The 26,896-nt window shown below is 46.9% G+C and overlaps 2 protein-coding genes across 3 annotated transcripts in view; one reads left to right on the top strand and one right to left on the bottom strand.

Annotated features, from left to right (window-relative positions):
* Nucleotides 1-25,477, bottom strand: part of atg4b (autophagy related 4B, cysteine peptidase) — a 79,886-nt gene extending 54,409 nt beyond the window's left edge. The window contains exon 1 of the mRNA XM_078209250.1: nt 25,421-25,477. Coding sequence (XP_078065376.1) covers nt 25,421-25,430 — 10 coding nt within the window. The 5' untranslated portion in view covers nt 25,431-25,477. The remainder of the gene's footprint in view (nt 1-25,420) is intronic.
* Nucleotides 25,478-25,605: 128 nt separating this feature from the next.
* The window catches only part of thap4 (THAP domain containing 4), a 78,102-nt gene continuing 76,811 nt past the window's right edge, over nt 25,606-26,896 (top strand). Inside the window, exon 1 of one of the 2 annotated variants that reach the window (XM_078209261.1) lies at nt 25,606-25,637. Coding sequence is in view for 1 of the 2 variants with exons in the window: in XM_078209260.1 (XP_078065386.1) it covers nt 25,931-26,004 (74 nt within the window). In the remaining variant the exon portion in view is untranslated. Of the gene's footprint in view, nt 26,005-26,896 lie in introns of both variants that reach the window. The other variant, XM_078209260.1, reaches the window with a different exon arrangement.

The raw sequence follows: 26,896 nt of genomic DNA, 5'->3' as shown, positions 1-26,896 counted from the left end.
AGTATTTCTTGTAGCTTTCGGCTTCTTCCTGGAATATGGAACATTGCTGATCTTTCTCTGCCAACTGGTTCTTCAGTTCGTTCATAGTGATGTTATAACCACTTTGCTTCTCTCCGTAATTTTCCAGAGGAATAAACTTACACCCGAGGGATTCTTGTAACATGTGAAGATTCAACTAGATTTCCTTTTCTTTGTGGAGCTCGCAACTTCATCTTGAGCGTTCCTGTAATTCAAAGTCTCCGTGAGCTTCCACTACTGCTCTTCCATTCTACTGATCAAGACAGTCATCATGTCTCCATGTTGTTGAATGGTCAGGCATTCCTTGTAAATATGTTATGTTGACCTTCATAGCAAGAGGATTTGAGTACAAGGATAGGGATGTTTTGCTGCAGTTGTGTAAGTTGTTGGTGAGGCCACATCTGGAGTAGTGTGTGCAGTTTTGGTGTCCTTATCTGAGGAAGGATGTCCTTGCTATAGGAGGTGTACAGCGAAGGTTTACCAGGCTGATTCCTGGGATGGCAGGTCTGTCATGAGGCGAGACTAAGTTGGTTAGGATTATATTCACTGGAGTTCAGAAGAGTGAGAGGGGATCTCATAGAAACTTATAAAATTCTAACAGGGTTAGACAGGGTAGATTCAGAAAGAATGTTCCTAATGGTGGGGGAGTCCAGAAATAGGGGTCATAGTTTGAGGATAAGAGGTAAACCTTTTAGAACTGAGGTGAGGAGAAATTTCTTCACCCAGTGGATGGTAAATGTGTGGAATTCACTACCATAAAATGTAGGTGAGGCCAAAACATTGTGTGATTTCAAGAAATTAATCTGCTTTTGTATATTTGGTTCTTCAGAGTTAGCTCGTATCCTTGGGTCTTCTGTTGCCAGCTTTCTCTGGGATCTCTTGCTGTCCACAGAGTTGTCTCTCCCATTGAGCCCTTGGTGGAATTGCCCTCTCCCGCTGGGAGTTTTTTCTTTTGTTCTCATTATGATCTGCAGGCTTCTCTATTTAACCCCGCCAGCCTTTTTATTTTTGCAGAGTTTTGTTTTAAGCCTTGTTCTAGCTTCTACAATCTGAGTCTTTGGATCCGCCACCTATTCTACAATGCAAGTACAGCATTTTTATTTCTATTTTTGCTCACTTGTGTCTGGCCTGGTTTCTTAACTCTTGTCACTCAGGGTCTTGCAATTTTTGTAGTGCTGCTCACTGTCATGTGAACTTTGCTCTCCTTCACTCAGAGGTCTTGCAATTTTTCTTCTTGGGTGCACATCTCCCTCTAGTCAATTGCTTTTAGTTTTGCATATCTTGAAAACCTGTCTGGGTTCATGCGTTTAACTGTCACTTTTCTTACTGCCTTTGATCACCACCACCATGGTACTTCCGCTGTCAGTCATTATTGCCAAAAAGAGTGCAGAAAAGATTTACTAGGATGCTACCGGGGCTTGATGGTTTCAGTTGTGAGAGGCTGGATAGACTAGGACTTTTTTCTCTGGAGCTTAATGGGTGATCCTCTAGAGGTCTATAAAATAATTGAGGGGCATAGATCAGCTAGATAGTCAATATCTTTTCCCAAAGGTAGGGGAGTCTAAAACTAGAGGGCATAGGTTTAAGGAGAGAGGGGAGAGATACAAAAGGGTCCAGAGGGGTAATTTTTTTCACAGAGGGTGGTGAGTGTCTGGAACAAGCTGCCAGAGGTAGTAGTAGAGGCAGGTACAATTTTGTCTTTTAAAAAGCGTTTAGACAGTTACATGGGTAAGATGGGTATAGAAGGATATCGCCAAATGCGGGCAATTGGGCCTAGCTTAGGGGTGGCATGGACAAGTTGGGCCGAAGGGCCTGTTTCCATGCTGTAAACCTCTATGAATCCCACCGTTGCTACCATGATGTAATCCGAGTTCTTTAGATGTCTCAATGAGATCTTGAAATGTATGTTTAAACATGAGCCATTTATTGTTAGTCCATAACTATTTGCATATCCATCTTGCATGATGCTGTTACCATGCTGTTAGCCATACAGGCTGGCTGCTTTCGGAGTGAGAATGTTCTCTCAGAATCTCTTCCCTTGTGATCATTTGAATGTCTCTGCTAATTAGGATATTAACAAATTACAATGGCTCCAATTAGTTGGAAAATAATTGCATTGTAGTTAACTAAATTATGGGTACAGGACCTCAAATCCAGCTATCAGACAACTGGTGCTGTCTGAAAACCAAACTTTAGGGCCATACAAGAATTTTAAATTAATGAGAAGGGGGAGTTGCTGCAGTGAAGAGGTGGCATGCCCAGTAGTCATGTTTTGTGTGCCTGACATGGAGTGGTTTAGCAACCCTTGATTCCACCTAGCTTGGAACACTTGGAACAGTACTGGAAGTTACTGCATAGTTGGCTTCACATGCCCCCATGTTCGAGCAGTCAGAGATGCGGCAGAGACGGTTGAACACACGAAGGAAGAACAAAAGACTTGCAGAATCGAATGAGGTATTTGGCTATGTATCGTACTTGGGATTCGTGCCTATGCCTACTCTTGCTACAGGATTGAGTTTTGATGCCATTAAGGCCACCCAAATGAAAGCACAGGCTTAAATTCAAACATTCAAATTGATTCCCAAATGCCTTTAAGTTTCAAGAACACTGGCTGAGAGTTCAAGGATAGTTATTATAGATTACTGTACAATCTTCCATTGACTAAATAAAAGTTTTCAGTTACAACTGTTGTTCAACATCATTTCAGTTGGATCGATCTTGCACTGCTTTAGCGAAGTGGGGTGGGAGGGTGGAAATAATTATGAAATCCAATGGATGAGAAGTTAATTTATATCAGCAGACATGGCTTTAACCTAAGGTGCTTTGCAATCATATAATTTGGTTTTCATTTGTCTCCTATTCACTGAATTAGAGAGTTCTGATTTTTTGTTTCTGACTCCTTGCCAGTTTCAGGCCTCTACCTGTAGTGTGAATTCATTTCGCAACTTTTACATAAAAAAGTATTGCATACTAAACTGGAAGAATACAACTATAAGCCAGTTTTGCATTGCACAAATTAAAAAATTTGAATGCATGAAATTTATAAGGTAGCATATTGATGAGGTGTGCAAAAATCACAAACTGGATCGACCATTTCTAGAGCAGATATCTCAAATATTACCAGTGTTAGCAATAAGTTGGGAGTACATACTGTTTTAGATGTGTTGCTTCATGTTGAATGTACAACACGACAGGACAATTGCTATCAAACAGCATCTGCTCAGCAGTAACCTGCTCAGTGATGCCCGGTTTGGTTTTCGCCAGGGTCACTCAGCTCGTGACCTCATTATAGCCTTGGTTCAAACACGGACAAAAGAGCTGAATTCCAAAGGAGAGAAGTGTGATAGCCCTTGGCATCAAGGGTGCATTCAACCGACTGTGGCATCAAGGAGCCCGAGCAAAACTGGAATCAATGGGTGTCGGGGCAAACTCTCCACTGCTAGTACTCATGCCTAGTACATCGGAAGATGATTGTGGTTGTGGAGGGTCAGTCATTTCAGCTCCAGGACATTTCTGCAGGAGTTCCTCAGGGTCGTGTCCTCGGCCCAACAATCTTCAGCTGCTCCATCAATGACCTTCCCTCCGCCATAGGGTCAGAAATGGGGATGTTCACCGATGTTGCACAATGTTCAGCACCATTCACGACTCCTCAGATACTGAAGCAATCCTTGTTCAAATGCAACAAGATCTGGACAATATTCAGGCTTGGGCTGACAAGTGGCAGGTAACATTCACAAATGCCAGGCAATGACCATCACCAATAAGAGACACTCTAACCACTGCCCCTTGACATTCAATGGTGTTACCATCACTGAATCCCCCACTGTCAACATCCTTGGGGTTACCATTGACCAGAAACTCAACTGCTCTCACCACATAAACACAGTGGCAACAAGAGCAGGTCAAAGACTAGGAATACTGTGGCAAGTAACTCACCACCTGACTCCCAGAGATTTTCCACCATCTACAAGGTACAAGTCAGGAGCGTGATGGAATATTCCCCACTTGCCTGGATAGGTGCAACTCCAACAATGCTCAAGAAGCTTCACACCATCCAGAGTAAAGCAGCCCACTTGATTGCTATCCCATTCCCTAACACTGACTCTATCCATCACTGACGCTCAGTAACAGCAATGTATACTATCTACAAGATGCACTGCAGCAATTCACCAAAGATCCTTAGACAGCACCTTCCAAACCCATGACCACTTCCATCTAGAAAGACAAGGCAGCAAATACACGGAAACACCATCACCTGCAAGTTCCCCTCCGAGTCACTCACTATCCTGACTTGGAAATATATAGCCATTCCTTCGCAGTCGCTGGGTCAAAATCCTCGAATTCCCTCCATAACGGCATTGTGGGTCAACCCATAGTACATGGACTGCAGCAATTCAAGGCGGCGGATCACCACCACCTTCTCGAGGCCAACTAGGGATGAGCAATAAATGACCAGCCAGCGCCACCCATGTCCCACGAATGAATAAAAAAAATTGACCTAACTTGTTTATGCCTATGTTTATACTCCACTTGAGCCTGCTCCCACTCTTCATCTAATCTTTCATTTCATCCAAGCTTCCTATTCCTTTCTACCTCATGAATTTGGCATTCATGACAAAGCCACGCCTGTTTATCCAAAGTAGAACATAGAACACTATAGCGCAGTAAGTACAGGCCCTTCGGCCCTCAATGTTGCGCCGACCAGTGAAACCAATATAAAGCCCTTCTTATCTACACTATTCCAATATCATCCATATGTTTATCCAATAACCATTTGAATGCTCTTAATGTTGACGAGTCCACCACTGCTGCAGACAGGGCATTCCACGCCCTTACTACTCTCTGAGTAAAGAACCTACCTCTAACATCTGTCCTATATCTCTCACCCCTCAATTTAAAGCTATGTCCCCTCGTGCTAGCCATCACCATCCAAGGAAAAAGGCTCTCACTATCCACCCTATCTAATCCTCTGATCATCTTGTATGCCTCTATTAAGTCACCTCTTAACCTTCTTCTCTCTAACGAAAACAACCTCAAGCCCCTCAGCCTTTCCTCATACGATTTTCCCACCAAACCAGGCAACATCCTGGTAAATCTCCTCTGCACCCTTTCCAACACTTCCACATCTTTCCTATAATGCAGCGACCAGTACGCAATACTCCAAATGCGGCCACACCAGAGTTTTGTACAGTTGCAGCATGACCTCCTGGCTCCGAAACTCAATCCCTCTACCAATAAAAGCTAACACACCGTACGCCTTAACAACCCTATCAACCTGGGTGCCAACTTTCAGGGATCTATGCACACGGACACCCAGATCCCTCTGTTCATCCACACTACCAAGTATCTTACCATTAGCCCAGTACTCTGTATTCCTGTTACTCCTTCCAAAGTGAATCACCTCACACTTTTCCGCATTAAACTCCATTTGCCACCTCTCAACCCAGCTCTGCAACTTATCTATGTCCCTCTGTAACCTGCCACTTCCCTCCGCACTGTCTACAACTCCACCGACTTTAGTGTCATCCGCAAATTTACTAATCCATCCTTCCACGCCCTCATCCAGGTAAAGTACAGGAGACAAATCATACTGCTGTAACATCTCAAGATATGACCTGATTATCTGAAGGAAAATGCAACTGGAAGAGTCAGAAATCCTCAGACAAAAAAAGTCTTGTAGTAACAAAGTTCCCATTGAGACACAAAAGGGAAATTGTGCATAAAACAGACGTTCAATGCTCCATGGCAGATCTGTGTCAAAGTACCAATGCTGAGACCAGATTTTAAGAGGCGGAAACCTTATGCAAAATAATGAAGCAAGCTATCCTGAAAACAAAAGACAATTTAACAGGCAAGCTTTAACCATATCGACTGCAAAATTGGCATTTTTAAAATGGTTCCCATCCCAGGGTTTTACGTGATGCTGTCAAGAACACTGAAGATGCCCCAACTATAATTATCCAGAGTTCTCATAAAACTAGAAAATTGCACATGTGGCTCTGCTATTTACAAAAAAGCGAAAAGGGGAAACAAGGGAATTTTAGACTAGTCACCCGATCATCTTTATCGGAAAATTACTAGTTTATAAAGACGTTAGTGTGACTGAACACTGAAAATATTTCAGCTGATCAAAGACGGTAAACATGGTTTGTGAAAGGTAGGTCATACCTGACTTTCTCAGAAGACTAAGGAAATTTGGCTTGTCAGCTATAACTCTCACCAACTTTTACAGATACACCATAGGAAGCATTCTTTCTGGTTGTCTTACAACTTGGTATGGCTCCTGCTTTGCCCAAGACCGCAAGAAACTACAAAAGGTCATGAATGTAGCCCAATCCATCACACAAACTAGCCTCCCATCCATTGACTCTGTCTACACTTCCCGCTGCCTCGGCAAAGCAGCCAGCATAATTAAGGACCCCACGCACTCCGGACATTCTCTCTTCCACCTTCTTCCTTCGGGAAAAAGATACAAAAGTCCGAGGTCATGTACCAACCGACTCAAGAACAGCTTCTTCCCTGCTGCTGTCAGACTTTTGAATGGACTTACCTTGCATTAAGTTGATCTTTCTCTACACCCTAGCTATGACTGTAACACTACATTCGGCACTCTCTCGTTTCCTTCTCTATGTACGGTATGTTTTGTCTGTACAGCACTCAAGAAACAATACTTTTCACTATGTTAATACATGTGACAATAATAAATCAAATCAAAACCTGTTTGAACTTAAGGTGACCATTAACTGAGTAATTGATGGCAAATTGTTGGTGATTTAGGAAAATTAGTGGCAGATATGCTAATTAGCAGGATAAGGCTAGTGGTATCCCACAAGGAATTGAGGTGAGGCCTCAGCTATTCAAAAAATGACTGATGACTTAGCTGTTGGAATAGAAAGCGACTCATCAAAGTTTGCCAACGACACCACAATAGGTGGCATTGTAAGCATGGAGGCATAAAATTGGAGACAGACGTTAACACATTAAATGAATGAAATACATTCACCAACATTTTGTCCAAGTAGATAAATGTGAAGTCATCTATCCTGAATTACAAAAGGATAGAATTGAGTACTTTCAAAACGGAGAAATGTTTGCAACAGTCGGGATCCAAAGGACCCATGTACAAAACTCAAAAAAGTCATAAACAGGTTCAGAATTGAATTGAAAAGGGCTAATGAAATACTGACCTTTATATCTTGAGGATTAGAACACAACCAAGCTGAAATCATGCCTCAGTTACACAAAGTCCTGGAGTGCTGTGAGCAGTTCTATGCACTACACCAGAGGAAGGATACACTGGTCTTGAGGACTGCTTTATATTAGCATTGTATTCCATGGAACTTCAAAGGTTAAAGTGTGATTTGAGATTTGATTGAAGCTTTCAAAGATATTAAACGGAAGAGATAATTAAACTGTTTCTACTGGTTGGAGAATCTAGGGCTAAGGGCACAGTCTAAAATTAGAGCCAGACTTTTCAGATTACAAAACACTCCTGAAGGTAAGATCGCCATAGTCCAGAGCCTTCTTTGAGAGCTGACTGGTGGTGGTGTAATTTGAGGATCACCACATCTCAGGTGAGGGGCAAGGTTTAGAAGGTGGGGCCTTCAATAACCTCAACCATTACGGGAATTGAGCCCATGCTGTTGGTGTCACTCTGGATCACAAACCAGACTTCCAGCCAACTGAGCTAACCAACTCCCCATGCCTCTGAACACGGTGAATTTTGGAACTTGCAAATAGCAACTGCGCAAGACCAATTAATTTTAAATTTCATATTGATGGATACTTTGTCAACAGAAATAATTAAGGAATGTGTTATGAAGGGGGAGGTTGATCTCCTCGCTGAGAACTAACACTCAACCACTCAAAGAGAAGTACCTCGCTTCATAACCTGTTAAAAGAGTGAGAAAAGGTGTAATATCTGCGCTTCAGCAACTTTTAGTGGTTAAATCAAAATAACTACCTGAGACTCTCTCTGAAAAAGCAACAAGTAACATTTATCTAACTGTGAACAGGTTAACTAAATTATTAACAAACTGAATAAAATACTATTCTAATGGAATGCTGTTTAGATCATTACTAACAAAGAAATATAGATCATTATATATAGATCATTACTAACAAAGAAATATAGAATTCTTAGTCATTCTCAAAATTCAAACCAGGTTTGTCGTCTTCCGGAATCTTCTGTCTTCTTTGCTGATTTCTTCGGCCTTCACTATCGAAATGAAGCTTTCTTTTAAGACATAAATGTGACTGCTTTACTGGCAGAAACAGTTGTTGTCTGTGACTCTCTCTCAAGCTGTGAGCTGTGGCAGAAGCCGTTGCTGTCTGGCTCTCTGGAGCTGGCTCTTATACCCCTGAGTATAGGATTGGTTCACAGGTTACCAAAACATCAAATTCAAACCTGATAGGCTGCTGCTATTCAAATGCCTAGTTTAAACTGATTGGTTAAAATTTCAAAATAACCTGTTGTCTTGGTAGTACTACTGCCTAGCCTCACGATACAATGTGTACTGCATTTGCACCTACATCTCGTAACTCTCTAAGCATAGCAAAAAACTATCTTTAACAGACCATGCAATTTTACAACTCTTTTTATAATTTTACAAACACTTCTACAAATACATAAAGAGCAAAAGAGTAACAAGGGAGAGAGTAGGGCCTCTTAAGGATCAACAAGTTCATCTATGTGCGGATCCACAAGAGATGGGTGAGATCCTAAATGAATATTTCTCATCAGTATTTGCTGTTGAGAAAAGCATGGATGTTAGGGAACTTGGGGAAATAAATAGTGATGTCTTACAGAGAAAGAGGTGCTGGAAGTCTTAAAGTGCACCAAGGTTAGATAAATCCCCAGGACCTGATGAAGTGTATCCCAGGACATTGTGGGAGGCTAGGAAGGAAATTGCGGGTCCTCTAGCAGAGATATTTGAATCATCAATAGTCACAGGTGAGATGCCTGAAGATTGGAGGGTGGCAAATGTTGGGCTGTTTGTGCAAAGGGCTGCAGGGAAAAGCCTGGGAACTACAGGCCAGTGAGCCTCACATCTGTGGTGGGTAAATTGTTGGAAGGTATTTTGACAGACAGGATCTACAGGCATTTAGAAATACAAGGACTGATTAGGGACAGTCAGCATGGTTTTCTGAGTGGAAAATCATGTCTCACAAATTTGAGTTTTTTGAAGGGGTAACCAAGAAGGTAGATGAGGGCAGTGCAGTTGATGTTGTCAACATGGACTTTAGCATGGCTAAATGGATACAAAATTGACTTCTTGACAGAAGCCAGGGAGTGTTGTAAGGAGTTGTTTTTCAAACTGGGGGCTTGTGACCAGCGGTGCGCCTCAGGGATCGGTGCTAGGTATTTGTCATTTATATTAATGATTTGGATGAGAATATAGGAGGCATGGTTAGTAAGTTTGCAGATGACACCAAGATTGGTGGCATTGAGGCTAGTGAAAAGAGTTATCTCCAATTGCAATGGGATCTTGGTCAATTGGGCCAGTGGGCTGATGAATGGCAGATGGAGTTTAATTTAGATAAATGCGAGGTGATGCATTTTGGTAGATTGAACCAGGGCAGGACTTACTCAGTTAATGGTAGGCTGCTGGGGAGAGTTACAGAACAAAGAGATCTAGGGGTACATGTTAATCGCTCCTTGAAAGTGGAGTCACAGATGGACAGAATAGTGAAAAAGGCATTCAGCATGCTTGGTTTCATTGGTCAGAACATTGAATACAGGAGGTGGGACGTCTTGTTGAAGTTGTACAAGACATTGGTAAGGCCACACTTGGAATATTGTGTACAGTTCTGGTCACCCTATTATAGAAAGGATATTATTAAACTAGAAAGAGTGCAGAAAAGATTTACACGGATGCTACCTGGACTTGATGGTTTGAGTTATGAGAGGCTGGATAGACTGGGACTTTTTTCTCTGGAGCGTAGAAGGCTGAGGGGTGATCTTATAGAAGTCTATAAAATGAGGGGCACAGACAGCTCGATAGTCAATATATTTTCCCAAAGGTAGGGGAGTCTAAAACTAGATCGCATAGATTTAAGGGGAGAGGGGAGAGATTCAAAAGTGTCCAGAGGGACAATTTTTTCACACAGAGGATGGTGAGTGTCTGGAACAAGCTGTCAGAGGTAGCGGTAGAGGCGGGTACAATTTTGTCTTTTAACAAGCATTTAGACAGTTATATGGGTAAGGTGGGTATAGAGGGATATGAGCCAAATGCGGGCAATTGGGATTAGCTTAGGGGTTTTAAAAAAAAGGGCGGCATGGACAAGTTGGGCCAAAGGGCCTGTTTCCATGCTGTAAACCTCTATGATTAACTTCACAACATATAGAAAAAAGAATATATGTGGAGCTAGTCCATGAATTCAAGAGAAGCATAGTGGTAATGTCACTGGACTAGTAATCCAGAGGCCAAGGTTAATGCCCTGAATCAAACCCGGACCCCTGGTGCTGTGCGGCAGTAGTGCTAACCACTATGCTCCTGTGCTGCCTCTGTTAAAACCCATCTGGTTCAATGATGTTCCTTTCAGGAAGGAAATTTGCTGTCCTTACCTATTCATAGCCACGAGTTTTACAGCATAGAAAGAGGCCTCTCAGCCTATCGTATCTGTGCCAACCAGATACCAATCCATTCTAATCCCATTTTCCAGCATGTGATCTATAGCTTTGTATGCTCTGACGTTAAGTGCTCATCTGTTTCTTAAATGTTATGAGGGTTCCTGCCACTACCACCCTTAGTAGAAAAAGTTTCTCCTCAAATCCCCTCACCTTAAATCTGTGCCACCTGGTTATTGACCCCTCTAAAGGGGGAAAAGCTTCTTTTTTCTACCCTATCTATATCCCTCAATTTTATACACCTTCATCAGGTCCCCCTTCAACTTTCACTGCTCTAAGAAAAATAACCTTAGCCTCTCTTCATAGCTGAAAACACTCCAGCACAGGCAACATCCTGGTGAATCTCTTCCGCAATCTTTCTAGTGCAATCATATCTTTCCTAGTGTGGAGATCAGGACTCTAGCTATAGCCTAACGAGCATTTTATATAGCCCCATCATAACCTTCCTGCTCTGCCTGGGCTAATAAAAGCAAGAATCCCACGTGGCTTCTTAACCACTCATCTACCTGTCCAGTTGCCATCTGTGATCTTTGGACATACATACCAAGGTTCTTGTGGTCCTCTATACTTCCTAGCATCCTACCTGGATTGTATATTCCCTTGCCTTGTTCGTCCTTCCAAAATGCAACACTTTTCAGGGTTAAATTCCATTTACCACTGTTCTGTCATTTGTCTAGCCCATCTACATCACCCTGTAATCTAAGGTTTATTCCTCGCTATTTACCACACCACCAATTTTTGTGTCATGTGCACACTTACTGATTATACCCACATTCAAGTAAAACCCATTAACGTATATAACAAACAGCAAGGGACCCAGCACCAATTCATTGGGAACAAGCTTCGAGTCACAAAGACAACCTCCACCAACAACCTCTGCCCCCTGCCACTAAGCCAATTTTGGATCCAATTTACCAAACTGCCCTGGATGCCATTGGCTCTTATCCTCTTGATGAATCTCCCATGCAGAATCTTGTCAAAAGCCTTAGGTCTATGTCACCTTCTCAAAAAATTCAATCAAATTTGTTGGATATGATCTCCCCCTGACAAAGCTGTGTTGACGACCCTTGATTAATCCTTGCCTCTCCAAGTGGTGAATAATTCTGCCCCTCAGAATTTTTTCCAATAATTTCCCTACCGCTGACATCAAACTCACTAGCCAGTAATTACCTGGTTTATCCCTACTTTTCTTGTTGAATAACCGTTAGCTTTCCTTTAGTTTTCTGGCACCTCTCCTGTGGTGTGGAGATGCTGGCGTTGGTCTGGGATAAGCATAGTAAGAAGTCTCACAACACCAGGTTAAAGTCCAACAGGTTTATTTGGTAGCACAAGCTTTCGGAGTGTCGCTCCTTCTACAGGTGAGTGAAGAGTTGTGCTCACAAACAGGACATGCATAGATACAGACTCAATTTACAAGATGATGGTTGGATTGCAAGTCTTTACAGGTAATCAAGTCTTAAAGGTACAGACAATGTGAGTGGAGAGAGGGTTAAGCACAGGTTAAAGAGATGTGTATTGTCTCCAGTCAGGACAGTTAGTGAGATTTTGCAAGCCCAAGCAAGTCATGGGGGTTACAGATAGTGTGACATGAACCCAAGATCCCGGTTGAGGCTGTCCTCATGTGTGCGGAACTTGGCTATCAGATTTTGCTCGGCGGTTCTGCATTGTCATGTGTCGTGAAGGCTGCCTTGGAGAACGCTTACCCGAAGATCAGAGGCTGAATGCCCGTGACTGCTGAAGTGTTCGCCAACAGGAAGAGAACACTCCTGCCTGGTGATTGTCGAGCGGTGTTCATTCATTCGCTGTCGTAGCATCTGCATGGTCTCGCCAATGTACCATGCCTCGGGACATCCTTTCCTGCAGCGTATCAGGTAGACAACGTTGGCCGAATTACAAGAGTATGTACCGTGTACCTGGTGGATGGTGTTCTCACATGAGATGATGGCATCCATGTCGATGATCTGGCATGTCTTACAGAGGTTGCTGTGGCAGTGTTGTGTGGTGCCGTGGTCACTGTTCTCCTGAAGGCTGGGTAGTTTGCTGCGGACAATGCTCTGTTTGAGGTTGTGCGTTTGTTTGAAGGCAAGAAGTGGGGGTGTGGGGATGGCCTTGGCGAGATGCTCGTCTTCATCGACGCGTTGAAGGCTCCGGAGAAGATGCCGTAGTTTTTCCGTTCCGGGAAAGTACTGGACGCCGAAGAGCACTCTGTCCGCTGTGTCCCGTGTTCGTCTTCTGAGGAGGTCGGTGCGGTTTTTCGCTGTGGCGCGTCGGAACTGTCGATCGATGAGTCGAGCACTATATCCTGTTCTTACGAGGGCGTCTTTAGGTGTCTGTTGCGATCGTCCTCATCTGAGCAGATCCTGTGTATACGGAGGGCTTGTCCGTAGGGGATGGTTTCTTTAATGTGCTTAGGGTGGAAGCTAGAGAAGTGGAGCATCATGAGGTTATCCGTGGGCTTGCGGCACAGTGAAGTGCTGAGGTGACCTTCCTTGATGGAGATGCATATGCCCAAGAAAGCAACCGATTCTGGAGAGTAGTCCATGGTGAGTCTGATAGTGGATGGAACTTGATGATGTCATCATATAGTTGTTTCAGTGATTGTTCGCCATGAGTCCAAAGGAAGAAATGCATGAAGATGTTGGCATATTGAAGTGCGAATGCGAAATGAGAAACTTGAGAAACTCGGCATCACCACCAGCAATAACCAAGCCTCCCCCGGTATCACAGTAGAAAACAGTACCACTGCAGGGAAGTCCATTGTCAACTTGTCGGACTACACAATTCAACCAGACGAAATTAAAGTTCTCAGCCGAGGGCTCAATTTCTGCCCCACCACCAAAATGGACCCCATCAGTCTCGCAGCAGACACAGAGGAATTCATCAGACGAATGAGGCTGCGGGAGTTCTTCCACAAACCCCAGGAGGCCAATAGTGAACACAATGAGACAGCCAATGAACTGGAACAGCCGACAGAGATCCGCGGTGCAGCGAACGAAGAGGAAAGAGTTGAATTGGACTCCTCCGGAAGGCCGCTGCCCTTGACTCGACATGTATGCCCAAGCCGTTGGAGGTGCATCAATGCCAGATTCATCAGCCGCACTCACAAGACAGCCCCGAACATCACCCAAGCACAACGCAACGCCATCCGCGCTCTAAAGACCAATCCCAACATTGTCATCAAACCAGCAGACAAAGGAGAAGCCACTGTCATACTGAACAGAATGGATTATTGCAAAGAAGTGTACCGACAACTGAACAACGAGGAACATTACAGACAGTTACCCGCAGATCCAACCAAAGGATATACCTGTTAACTCAACAGACTGATCAAGACTTTTGATCCGGACCTTCAGAGAACCCTCCGTGCTCTCATCTCACATACTCCCCGCGTTGGAGATCTCTACTGCCTCCCGCAGATACACACCCGGCCATCAGGCAATGGGACCCTGTGTGAGAACCTCTCCGGCTATGTCGAGGTCATCCTGAAGCCCATTGTATAAAGAACCCCCAGCTTCTGTCGCGACACTACGGACTTCCTACAGAAACTCAGCACACATGGAGCAGTTGAACCATGAGCACTCCTCACCACAATGGATGTCTCGGCACTCTACACCAGCATCCCCCATGACGACGGCATTGCTGCAACTGCCTCAGTACTCAACGCCGATAACTGCCAATCTCCAGGTGCAATTCTACAATTCAGCATCTTCAGCCTGGACCACAACGTCTTCACCTTGAACAACCAGTTCTTCATCCACACACACGGAACAGCCATGGGGACCAATTTCGTACCTCAATATGCCAACATCTTCATGCACAGGTTCAAACAAGACCTATTCACTGCACAGGACCTTCAACCGACGCTATACACTAGATACATCAATGACATTTTCTTCCTTTGGGCTCATGGTGGACACTCACTGAAACAACTGTATGATGGAATCAACAAGTTCCATCCCACCATCAGACTCACCATGGACTACTCTCCGGAATCGGTTGCATTCTTGAACACACGCATCTCCATCAACGATGGTCACCTCAGCACTTCAGTGTACCGCAAGCCCACGGATAACCTCACGATGCTCCACTTCTCCAGCTTCCACCCTAAACACGTTAAAGAAGCCATCCCCTACGGCCAAGCCCTCCGTATACACAGGATCTGCTCAGATGAGGAGGATTGCAACAGACACCTACAGACGCTGAAAGCCGCCCTCATAAGAACAGGATATGGCGCACAACTCATCGATCGACAGTTCTGATGCGCCACAGCGAAAAACCGCACCGACCTCCTCAGAAGACAAACATGGGACATGGCAGAGAGTACCCTTCGTCATCCAGTACTTCCCCGGAGCAGAGAAGCTACGACATCTTCTCCGAAGCCTTCAACATGTCATCGATGAGGACGAGCATCTCGCCAAGACCATCCCCACACCCGCACCTCTTGCCTTCAAACAACCACACAACCTCCAACAGACCATTATCCACAGCAAACTATCCAGCCTTCAGGAGAACAGTGACCACAACACCACACAACCTCTGCAAGATGTGCTGGATCATCAACACGGATGCCATCATTTCACGTGAGAACACCATCCACCAGGTACACGGTACATACTCTTGCGACTCGGCCAACGTTGTCTACCTGATACGCTGCAAGAAAGGATGTCCCGAGGCATGGTACATTGGGGAGACCATGCAGACGCCAAGACAACGGATGAATGAACATCGCTCGACAATCACCAGGCAGGAGTGTTCTCTTCCTGTTGGCGAACACTTCAGCAGTCACGGGCATTCAGCCTCTGATCTTCGGCTAAGCGTTCTCCAAGGCGGCCTTCACGACACACGACAACACAGAATCGCCGAGCAAAAACTGATAGCCAAGTTCCGCACACGAGGACGGCCTCAACCGGGACCTTGGGTTCATATCACACTATCTGTAACCCCCATGACTTGCCTGGGCTGGCAAAATCTCACTAACTGTCCTGGCTGGAGACAATACATACCTCTTTAACCTATGCTTAACCCTCTTTCCACTCACATTGTCTGTACTTTTAAGACTTGATTACCTGTAAAGACTTGCATTACAACCACTATCTTGTAAATTGAGTCTGTATTTATGTATGCCGTTTGTGAACACAACTCTTCACTCACCTGAAGAAGGAGCGACGCTCTGAAAGCTTGTGCTACCAAATAAACCTGTTGGACTTTAACCTGGTGTTGTGAGACTTCTTACTGTACCTCTCCTGTGGCCAGAGAGGATTTGAAAATAGCACCAGAGCCGCTAGGATGCATCTCAACTGAGCCTGGGACTTACCCACTTTTAAACCCACTAACACCTCCTTCTAAATGCTAAATTGTTCAATTATATCACAGTCCCTCTCCCTTCTTTCTATATAGAATCATAGAATCCCCTCAGTGCAGATGGAGGCCATTTGGCCCATCGAACCTGTGCCGACCACAATCCCACCCAGGCCCTAGTTAACACTGATGGAAAATACTAATTTATTAACTTACCTACCTCTTTCGGCTCCACACACAGGTTGCCACTTAGGTTTCTAATGGACCCTACTCCTTCCATGGTTACCCTCTTATCCTTAATATACTTATAAAACACCATGGGATTTTACTTTATTATGCCCACCAGTGTTTTTTCACGGCCCCTCTATGCTCTCTTTTTTTTTAAGTACTTTGCAGTATTTTCTATATTCCTCCAGGGCTTCCACTGTTCTGGGCTCCCTGAATCTGTCATAAGCCTCTATTTTTTTCCCTTGACATCCAGGGATCTCTGCACTTTAACAAGGATATCTTTAACAAGGATATGTTGGCATTGTATTCTCTACTTCCTTTTTGAATGACTTCCACTGCTCTGCTGTGGATTTTCCTACAAGTAGCTGTTCTCAGCCCACTTTGCCTAGATCCTGTCAAATCCTATTAATATTTGCTTTCCCCCAATTCAGAAACCTTATTTCTGGTCCATCTTAGTCCTTTTCCATAACTATCTTAAATCCCACTGAGTTATGGTCACTATCACCGAAATGTTCCCCCACTGACACGTCTGCCAACTGCCCGGCTTCATTCCCTAAAATTAGGTCAAGTACATCTCTTGTAGGGCTCTCTCTGTGCTGGCTCAAAAAGATCGCCTGGTTGCACTTCCAAGAATTTTGCCTCTAAGCTTTTCACACTTTGCCTTTCCCAATTAATATTGGACAAGTTGATTTCTCCTATTATCATTCCATTATTTTTACACTTGTGATTTGTCTACATATCTGCTCTCTCTCTCCATCTTCTATCTCTCCCTGATCATTTGGGGGCTTCGAGCATACTGTGGGTCTGGCCTATGTGTAACTCCAGATTCTCAGCAACGTGGTTGAATCTCAACTGCCCTCTAAAATGGCCAACTAAGCCACTCAGTTGTCCCAAACCATAGCAAAATACTCAAAAAGTCTCCAGTCAGTGGTTTAAGGTGGCAGCTGAGCAGCACCTTCAAGGGCAGTTAGGAGTGGGCAAATGCTGGCCTTGCTAGCAATACCCACATACAATGAAATAGTCGATACAAAAAAAATTCTCAACAAATAGAATAGGCTTAAAGAACTGAATGACCTACATCCCTAGAAGTGCATCAGCAAATGGGAAGGGAGCAGGCAACTTGCGAAATTCACCTCCCTCAAAGCCCACAATACTGGGTAGGGAACAAGGAGAATTAAATTTATAAAAATGTAATACAAGACAATATCAAAAGATGTGCAGGTTACGTGGGTTGGCCATGCTAAATTGCCCCTTAGTGTCCCAAGGTGTGCAGGTTAAGGGGATTAGTGGGGTAAATACGTGGAGTTACAGGGATGGGGTCTAGGCAGGCCGCTATGTTGAAGAGTCGATGTAGACCCACTGGGCCAAATGGCCTCCTTCTGCACTGTAGGATTCTATCAGATATGTAAAGATAAGCATACAACACAGCATTATTGGACTTTGTAACTGAACTTAAATGACAGCACCTTACTGCATTTCGCACTAAAATAGAGACTAGTGAGTTCAAGCTTTGAGGCAGAGACCATTACAAGTAATATTATAATATAAAAGGAGCTGAAATGCTTGCAGTGGTTTCACTGGATGACTTACTAAACAGGAGTAGCAAATGTTAATGTGTCCTGAATCTTAGAGTTACTTCTGGGCAGGAGCCTGTCTTGCCTAATGTCCAGATTCACCGTACTATGGATTTAATTGCATAAATGCTCAGACACTTAGTAGCTTGTAACTATCTTAAAATTACATTTACAGCTCAGCAAGAAAACTTTGATCTGTCCAGGTTTGTGCTAGACAGCTTGGTAAGCCTCAACAACCATCATCTACTCCAATGCCTCAACTGGCTTTCTTAGCAAAACAAGAGGCTTAAAGCTTTGTCTTATTCCTCGGTATAGATTTACCAGCCTTCATTCATCATCCAAGATTGGTTTGATTTATTATTGTCACATGTATTAGTATACAGTGAAAAGTATTGTTTCTTGCGCACTATACAAATAAAGCATACCATACATAGAGGAGGAGAGGGTGCAGAATGTAGTTTTACAGTCATAGTTAGGATGTAGAGAAAGATCAACTTAATATATAGGTCCATTCAAAAGGCTGATGGCAGCAGGGAAGAAGCTGTTTGAGTCGGTTGGTACGTGTCCTCAGACTTTTGTATCTTTCTCTCGATGGAAGAAGGAAATAGTATGTCTGGGGTGCGTGGGGGCCCTGATTATGTTGGCTGCTTTTCCGAGGCAGCGGGAAGTGTAAACAGAGTCAATGGATGGGAGGCTGGTTTGAGTGATGGACTGGGTTTCATTTACGACCCTTTGTAATTTTTTGCGGTCTTGGACATAGCAGGAACCACACCAAGCTGTGATACAACCAGAAAGAATTCTTTCTATGGTGTATCTGTAAAAGTTGGAGAGTCGTAGAGCACATGCCAAATTTCCTTAGCCCTGAGAAATTCGAGGAGTTGGTTCAAGATTGGATGACGGACAAGCCGTCAGCAAATCAAGAGCTGAGAGAGGTAGAGTTGGGTGCTTTTGTGTGAAAATAAGCAAAAAGTAAAAGCACAATTTAAAGTTGAAGGAGATTGTCTTGTGGTTGAGAGTGAGAGCATTTCACTACAACCCAATTGGGACAACAGCAATACTGGGAGAACAGGTAGAAGAGTCACAACTGGAAGTCGAGGGAGTGAAAGTGGGAAATTCACCATGCTAAGCCTAAATAGTTCATAAGAGAGAAGAAAACAAACAGGAGGAGAGCCAACCTCAATCTTCAGTAAAGTTACATAAGAACATAAGAAATAGGAGCAGGAGTAGGCCATCTAGCCCCTCGAGCCTGCTCCGCCATTCAATAAGATCATGGCTGATCTGAAGTGGATCAGTTCCACTTACCCGCCTGATCCCTATAACCCCTAATTCCCTTCCCGATCAGGAATCCAATAAACCAATTGCCATAGTATGACCTTGGAAGCTTCTCCCAGGCTGAAGCCCATCATACTTCTTTTGTTTGGTTTTCTGCTCCTTAATAACTCTCTTTACACAAGTACACACACACCAACACAGCATACATAGCTATTGTTTAAAGGCTCTATTCCAGTCAGTTTAACATGTGCTAGTTCTATTTTCGCAGGTTCGCCCAGGAAGCCCATCAGCTGTCTTGGTGCCATTTAAGCAAGGAGCATTTCATAGGCACGCAACGTGATTCACCCCACCTGTCACAAGAACCAAAACAATTACATCAATCCCCAAAAGATTAAGTTTTAAGGAGGTAGCACTAGGTGAATTACAATATGTCTTGAGAGGAGCAACTTGCAGGGATTTGACCTTCATACAACCTTGGAAAAAGATTTGTATATGAGCAAAACAGTCGGCTGGATGTATTCCAGTGTCAAAGCACCAGGTGAGGTGTTGTTTACTAATATCCAGAAGCCCACATAGCAATTGCATTTCTCAGTACCCCTTCTACAGTGGAGCATGTATCAACTCCAGGAGGATCTGCAGCAGAGTCTGTGGGGGAGAAATCCCAAGTCCACTTGGAGCACCACTTGTGAATTCACAATATTCATGGAAACTGATATTTCCCCAACCGGAGGAAAACTAGGACTAGCCTAAAAATTGGAACCAGGCCTGAGAAGAGAAATTAGAAAATTTCTGTAAACACTGGCAATACCACATTTATCACCAATTCCTAGCTGACCAAAAGCACTGTTTCAAGGTGCCACTGGTACATGGACTTCAGTTTTCTTAACACACTGTTCTGTCCATGCCAGATACAAGAGTGTGATTAGCCATAGTTGGGGTAGCCATCATCTGAGGAATCATACTTAAAGTCTGTACTTCATAGAAACCCTACAGTGCAGGAGGCCATTCGGCCCATCGAGTCTGCACCAACAGCAATCCCATCCCAGGCCCTATCCCCACAACCCCACACATTTACCCCGCTAATCCCTCTAACCTACACATTCTGGGACATTAAGGGCCAATTTAGCATGGCCAATCAACCTAACCAGCACATCTTTGGAGTGTGGGAGGAAACCGGAGCATCCAGAGAAAACCCACGCAGACACGGGGAGAATGTACAAACTCCACACAGACTATGACTCAAGCCTGGAATCGAACTCAGGTCCCTGGAGCTGTGAGGCAGCACTGCTAACCACTGTGCTACCCTTTTTTTTTGCCTTCAAATATGGATGCCTTGGGTTGAAGTGGGCATTGACCTATCATTAATCAGCTGAACACAGATGACATTGAAGTCTTTTCAGTTCAGGTAGGTCCTTGCATTGTAAGCATGGTCCCAGATGGCCACTGGACTTTGGAGCATCCAGCCAGATGATGAATTTGGATAGTCCTATCACACCATTGCTCCTGTTCCTATGGAACAATGCACTAGAGCTAAGCTGCATACATCTACGTTGCAAACATCCCTGTAGCAATCTGGAAGGGTCCAGATGCCTAAAGGCAAAGGTGATGGTGGCCCTGCCCAGGAGTAGCCACTCCATTCCTGCAATGAGGTTGATTGAGAGTTTGCTTAGTCTTTGGCACAGCTCTAGAAATGTGCCCTGCTGAACAATCTGACAAAAGACATTGACGCATCTGGGCTTTTGGAGACAGTAGAATGGGTAAAGTGGCTGCACAAAATCTGCATTGGCATTCTATCTCTCCATCAAATTCATGGAGAGGCAAACGCTGAATCCAATTCCCATAACTTAAAGCTCAATTACAGTCATAATTTATGGAGCAGTCAACTGTAAGAAATCGCTTCACAAAAAGCAAAAACGTGACCGGCATGGGCCAGCTTAACACACAGCTTCTGTACAGCGCCAACTGTGGATTTCAAGTGCTGATTGTTCATTCACATATAATAAAGTATTCAAATAGAGTTCCTACAGGAACATTAATTGCTGGTGGTCATCAGGTTTACCATCTCAGGCAGTGTGTTAAAAAGTGTAGATTGCCTCGATGCCTAAAGGCAAGTCTACATTGTAACATTATTAAAATATGAATATAGCTGAGGATTGAATGCAGTATGTGATCATCAGTAACGTAGATGTGCATGAATTATACTCAGCACAGGAAGACAGTCCCAGCCTTAGCTTGGTAGTCGCACTTACCTCTAAATTAGATGTCAGGGCTTCAAGCCCCACTCCAGAATTTGAGCACAACCTCCTAGTCAGAAATGAAGGAGGATCAGTGTACCTGCATATGTAAGGTCTGTTGATGAGGGCAAAGCAAGATAGCATAGTTTAATCCACAAAAAGTGGATGGATGATTAAAAAGCTTGATCAAAGAAGTGGGAGCTCCTTAAAAAAAAAGGAAAGGCAGCCAGGGAGGGCTCAAATACTCAAACTTCAAGGCAACAAAGGCACAAGTGAGGGTTTCAGCAGCACATTGCCTGATGCAACAGTGGAAATGGAGATGGTAGTAAGTGTCTTTTGTGATGGAGAGGATGTCGGGTCAGATGTCCATCTCACAATCACACAGCAGCAAGAAAGGGGATGAAATTTGTGGCCAAGTGTGTAAAACAATGGCTTTGATTTTCTCAGTGTTTCATTGCAGAAGATTGTGGCCCATCCAGAGGGGACAGCGGCAAGATTTAAGGAGACAGCTAGTGGTGGAAGGAAAAATGCCCAGGTCATCTCGCAATCCTGGTGTAGTATGTTGCTTTAACAGCAGAGCTTCGTAGTGTTTGATGTGATCCAGCTTGATTGCTGATGAATGCCTAAACCAGTTGTGTGCCATATATACTCAACTCAGTGCCCTTTGGACAAGATGGTGGGCATAGCAGGGGAAACGAGCAGGACGAGAGACAGCAGAGTCTTATTGACAACAAGAATATCAAAGGCACGAATGAGACTTCATTGTTCAAATTTATTTTTTTCAGGCGGCACGGTGGCACAGTGGCCAGGGACCTGGGTTCGATTCCCGGCTCAGGTCACTGTCTGTGTGGAGTTTGCATGTTCTCCCCATGTCTGCATGGGTTTCCTCCGGGTGCTCCAGTTTCCTCCCACAGTCCAAAGATGTAGAGATTAGGTGGATTGGCCATGGTAAATTGCCCTGTCAGGGGGGCTAGCTAGGGTAAACATATGGGGTTATGGGGATTGTGGTCGTGCAGACTCGATGGGCTGAATGGCCTCCTTCTGCACTGTATGATTCTATGAGAGAATGATTGCGCAGATTACCAACCAATGGCAGAGAGAAAACAAAAAGTTAGACCGTTGGAAGCTTAAAAGTGCCATTGTACAGAGCTTGGGGAAGAGATATTTTCCAGGGATGGATCCAGGAGGAAGCTATAGCCACCAATTTGCATTTATACAGTACTCTGCACATCAAAAGACAAAACATACTTGTGGAAGATGGAAACAAAGTTGGAGAGAAGAGTAGTTTCCAGTCCTATGCATCCTATTTCACTCAATATCCTCAGGGCATTTTGGGATAGGCAATAACTGCTGCCTTGCCAGTGTTTACAAAAACAAATGAAGACATTTTCAGAGCCAGAACACTGATCTTGTCTCTGACGGACCCCTAATTAAAGCTGGTTTTTCATCACAAAAATCAATACCTTCAGCAGGACATTTGAACGTTGGATTTTTCGTATTTTAAATGGCATTGTTTCAGAATCTTTCATTTTTCCTCTCGACTTTGCGCATGAAATTCACTTTCACAGCCCAGGGCATCAACAGAACAGCTGTGTCTGAGCCTCTTATCACCAGCTGCCAGAAATAGCAGGTCAGGGTGGCCAGCCCTCCAAGTTTTCACCTTTTCTCCCTCTCCCAAGAGCAACACCTGGCCACATGAAGGGATACTTCCACGTAACAGATCAATAACTTTGTTCAGTGGGTCATGGGAAAATTTGCTGGAGTTTTCTTCAAGTCCATTACAAACCAAATGTAAACAGTGCACAGTTTAAATAAAGACAAAAAACAGAATATGCTGTAAAACATTCAACAGCAACACAACATGTTGAGAGTGACATGTATGTCAGAGTTTACCATGAAAGCAATAAGTTATTACATGGCGGAGGGGTGAAACAGACAGGTGGGGGGGGGGGGGGGGGGGAGAGGAGGAGGAGGGTGCCGGGGCGGTGGGGGGGGGGGGGGGGGGGGGGAGGGGTGTAGGGAGGGCGCCTTGGGGGGGTGGGTGAGGAGGGAGCCGGGGAGGGGGGAAGGGGGGGTGGAGGGGGAGGCAGAGGGCGCTGGAGGGTAGCGGGGTGGGAGCGGGGGGGAAGGGGGGAGTGCGGGGTGGAAGGGGGGGTGCGGGGTGGAAGGGGGGAGTGCGGGGGGAAGGGGGGAGTGCGGGGTGGAAGGGGGGAGTGCGGGGGGGAAGAGGGCGTGGGCGGAAGAGGGCGCGGGGGGGAAGGAGGGCGCGGGGGGGAAGGAGGGCGCGGGGGGGGAAGGAGGGCGCGGGGGGGGAAGGAGGGCGTGGGGGGGAAGAGGGCGCGGGGGGGGAAGAGGGCGCGGGGGGGGAAGAGGGCGCGGGGGGAAGAGGGCGCGGGGGGGAAGAGGGCGCGGGGGGGAAGAGGGCGCGGGGGGGAAGAGGGCGCGGGGGGAAGAGGGCGCGGGGGGAAGAGGGCGCGGGGGGGAAGAGGACGCGGGGGGGGGAAGAGGGCGCGGGGGGGGAAGAGGGCGCGGGGGGGAAGAGGGCGCGGGGGGGAAGAGGGCGCGGGTGGTAAGTGGACGCGGGGGGGTAAGTGGGCGCAGGGGGTAAATGGGCGCAGGGGTAAATGGGCGCGGGGGTAAATGGGCGCGGGGGTAAATGGGCGCGGGGGGTAAATGGGCGCGGGGGGTAAATGGGCGCGGGGGGGTAAGTGGGCGCGGGTGGGTAAGTGGGCGCGGGTGGGTAAGAGGGCACGGGGGGGAAGAGGGCGCGGGGGGCGACAAGAGGGCGCGGGGGGGCGACAAGAGGGCGCGATGGGGGTAAGAGGGCGCGGGGGGAAGAGGGCGCGGGGGGGTAAGTGGGCGCGGGGGTGGTAAGTGGGCGCGGGGGGCTAAGTGGGCGCGGGGGGGTAAGTGGGCGCGGGGGGTAAGTGGGCGCGGGGGGGTAAGTGGGCGCGGGGGGGTAAGTGGGCGCGAGGGGGTAAGTGGCGCGGGGGGGTAAGTGGGCGCGGGGGGGTAAGTGGGCGCGGGGGGTAAGTGGGCGCGGGGGGGTAAGCGGGCGCGGGGGGTAAGCGGGCACGGGGGTAAGCGGGCACGGGGGGTAAGTGGGCGCGGGGGGTAAGTGGGCGCGGGGGGTAAGTCGGCGCGGGGAGTAAGTCGGCGCGGGGGGGGTAAGCGGGCGCGAGGGGGTAAGTGGGCGCGGGGGGGTAAGTGGGCGCGGGGGGGTAAGTGGGCGCGGGGGGGTAAGTGGGCACGGGGGGTAAGTGGGCGCGGGGGGGTAAGTGGGCACGGGGGGGGGAGAGGGCGCGGGGGGAAGAGGGTGCGGGGGGGTAGAGGGTGCGGGGGGGAAGAGGGTGCGGGGGGAAGAGGGTGCAGGGGGGAAGAGGGTGCGGGGGGGAAGAGGGTGCGGGGGGGGAAGAGGGTGCGGGGGGGGAAGAAGGTGCGGGGGGGGAAGAGGATGCGGGGGGGAAGAGGGTGCGGGGGGAAGAGGGTGCGGGGGGGATGGGAGGGAGAGGGGGGGATTGGCGGGGGAGGGTAGGGGTGGGGGGGAGCGGTGTGGGGGGATCGGGGGGGGAGGGGTGGGGGGGATCGGGGGGGAGGGGTGTGGGAGGGAGGGAGGGGGAGGGGTGGGGGGATTGGGGGGGAGGGGTGTGGGGGGGAGGGAGGGGGAGGGGTGGGGGGGAGGGGTGGGGGGATCGGGGGGGAGGGGTGTGGGGGGGAGGGAGGGGGAGGGGTGGGGTGATCGGGGGGGGAGGGGTGGGGTGATCGGGGGGGGAGTGGTGGGGGAATCGGGGGGGAGGGGTGTGGGGGGGAGGGAGGGGGGGTGGGGGAATCGGGGGGGGGGGTGGGGGAATCGGGGGGGGAGGGGGGGTGGGGGAATCGGGGGGGAGGGGGGGTGGGGGAATCGGGGGGGGGTGGGGGAATCGGGGGGGGAGGGGTGTGGGGGAATCGGGGGGGAGGGATGTGGGGGAATCGGGGGGGAGGGGTGTGGGGGAATCGGGGGGGTGGGGGAATCGGGGGGGAGGGGTGTGGGGGGGAGGGATCGGGGGGAGGGGTGGGTGTATCGGGGGGGAGGGATCGTGGGGGGGAGGGACGGAGGGGTGGGGCGGATCGGGGTGGGGGGGAGCGGGTTTACAGGTGAGGGTTGTGAGGCTGGGGCCCGGGCCTACCTGCATCCATTCTGCACAATCCGCTGTCACACACTGAGATCCACCCGGCAACGCGGAGTGACAGCTCAAACCGGCCAATCAGGGGGCAAGAACGGCTTTGACGTCATTACCGCCCCATCTCCGGGTGAGCTTGGTCATGCGCAGTAGTGCCTTTCCTCCTCCCCTTTCCCCCCCTCGCTGGGTTGTTCATCGGAAGTTCCGGCAGCGCCATCTTGATGTATGGAAATAAATTATTTTGCAGTTTGATTGAAATGATGAGCAATAAGTAAGGGGTGCCGTCGGGGCGTTTGTGCATTTATTTACCGTAGCTTGGAGTATGCGGGCTCGCATTTACTTCAGTTCTGTGCCTGGTGGACCAGATGTGGCTAGCGCCATGTTGTTGTACGTCATGTTTGCCTCACAGCAGTTCAGAGTGGATGTGACTAAGACGCCATATTGTTGTACGGATGCTGTTGCTTCTCAACTGTGACAAGGGTTTGTTAAATAAGCTGGCAGAAATCTAGCTGGAAAATGGTGATATCTTGTTCAGCCCATTCCTGTACCAACAGGCAGGGTAAAGTAGCCAAATCCATCTCATTCCACAGGTGGGTATAACCATACAAGATCAGGATAGTCTGTTTTTGCAATGTCCATTCATTCCACTTTAAAAGATGTTCCCCATGTAAAATTATTTTCTTGTGATTTAGTTTCAGATTTTTAGTTCAAAAACTCATTGCACTTTTGTGTTGAGTTTAACAAGCACGAAAACCCATCAACACTTGAGAATCTTCAGATCAAGCTACCGAAAAATCCCCACTAGAGTTTTTGTCTGCTCAGTATATAATAAATTAAACAAATGAGTGGGAGGAGGTGTGGGTGCTGCCAGAGCAGGCGCACTGTGGTTAAAGCATGCCTGGAAGTTTGATCTACAAAGGTTTTTGAATTTACCGTTATATCACTTGGATCCTGTGTAACTGAGTATTATACAAGTTGGATCCTGTGTTGAGTATTTTTGTTTGCTTTTGAGTTCTATGGGAAATCCTCGTCCCCACAACCAACTCCATTCATTTCTCCACTCCACCCCTCTCCACCTCGCTTGGACCCCTATCCCCTGATAGCTAGTGCCCTTCTCTTCCCATCCTCGCATTAACTTCCATTAAGCAGTCTCCATTCCTTTCTCTCAAGGCGCTTGCCAACTCTGGTCCTCCCTCTCACCACCTCCAACTCAGGGTTGTTGGAAAGACAGTATACAAGAAATTGCTTTTATGAATTGTTCCTCTATCCCAATTTTATCATATGAAAAATCTGAAGCTCGAGACTTGTCACAATGAATTTCCTCAATTGGAAGGCCCAACGTTGTACATCTGTCAATGTAGCCATGGGAGCCAGGGAGTGAGGAATCATAATTTCCATCTTTAGCCCCCTGGTTGTTGACTGAGGAACCCCAGGTAGGGAAACATCAGCATTGATTAAGTACCCCTTGGAGATGTGCCTCCT

Source organism: Mustelus asterias, chromosome 3, assembly GCF_964213995.1.
Source record: "Mustelus asterias chromosome 3, sMusAst1.hap1.1, whole genome shotgun sequence".
Classification (NCBI taxonomy): Eukaryota; Metazoa; Chordata; class Chondrichthyes; order Carcharhiniformes; family Triakidae; genus Mustelus; species Mustelus asterias.
Note: the sequence above shows the minus strand (reverse complement) of the source record. Positions and strands in the feature narration are given on the sequence as shown.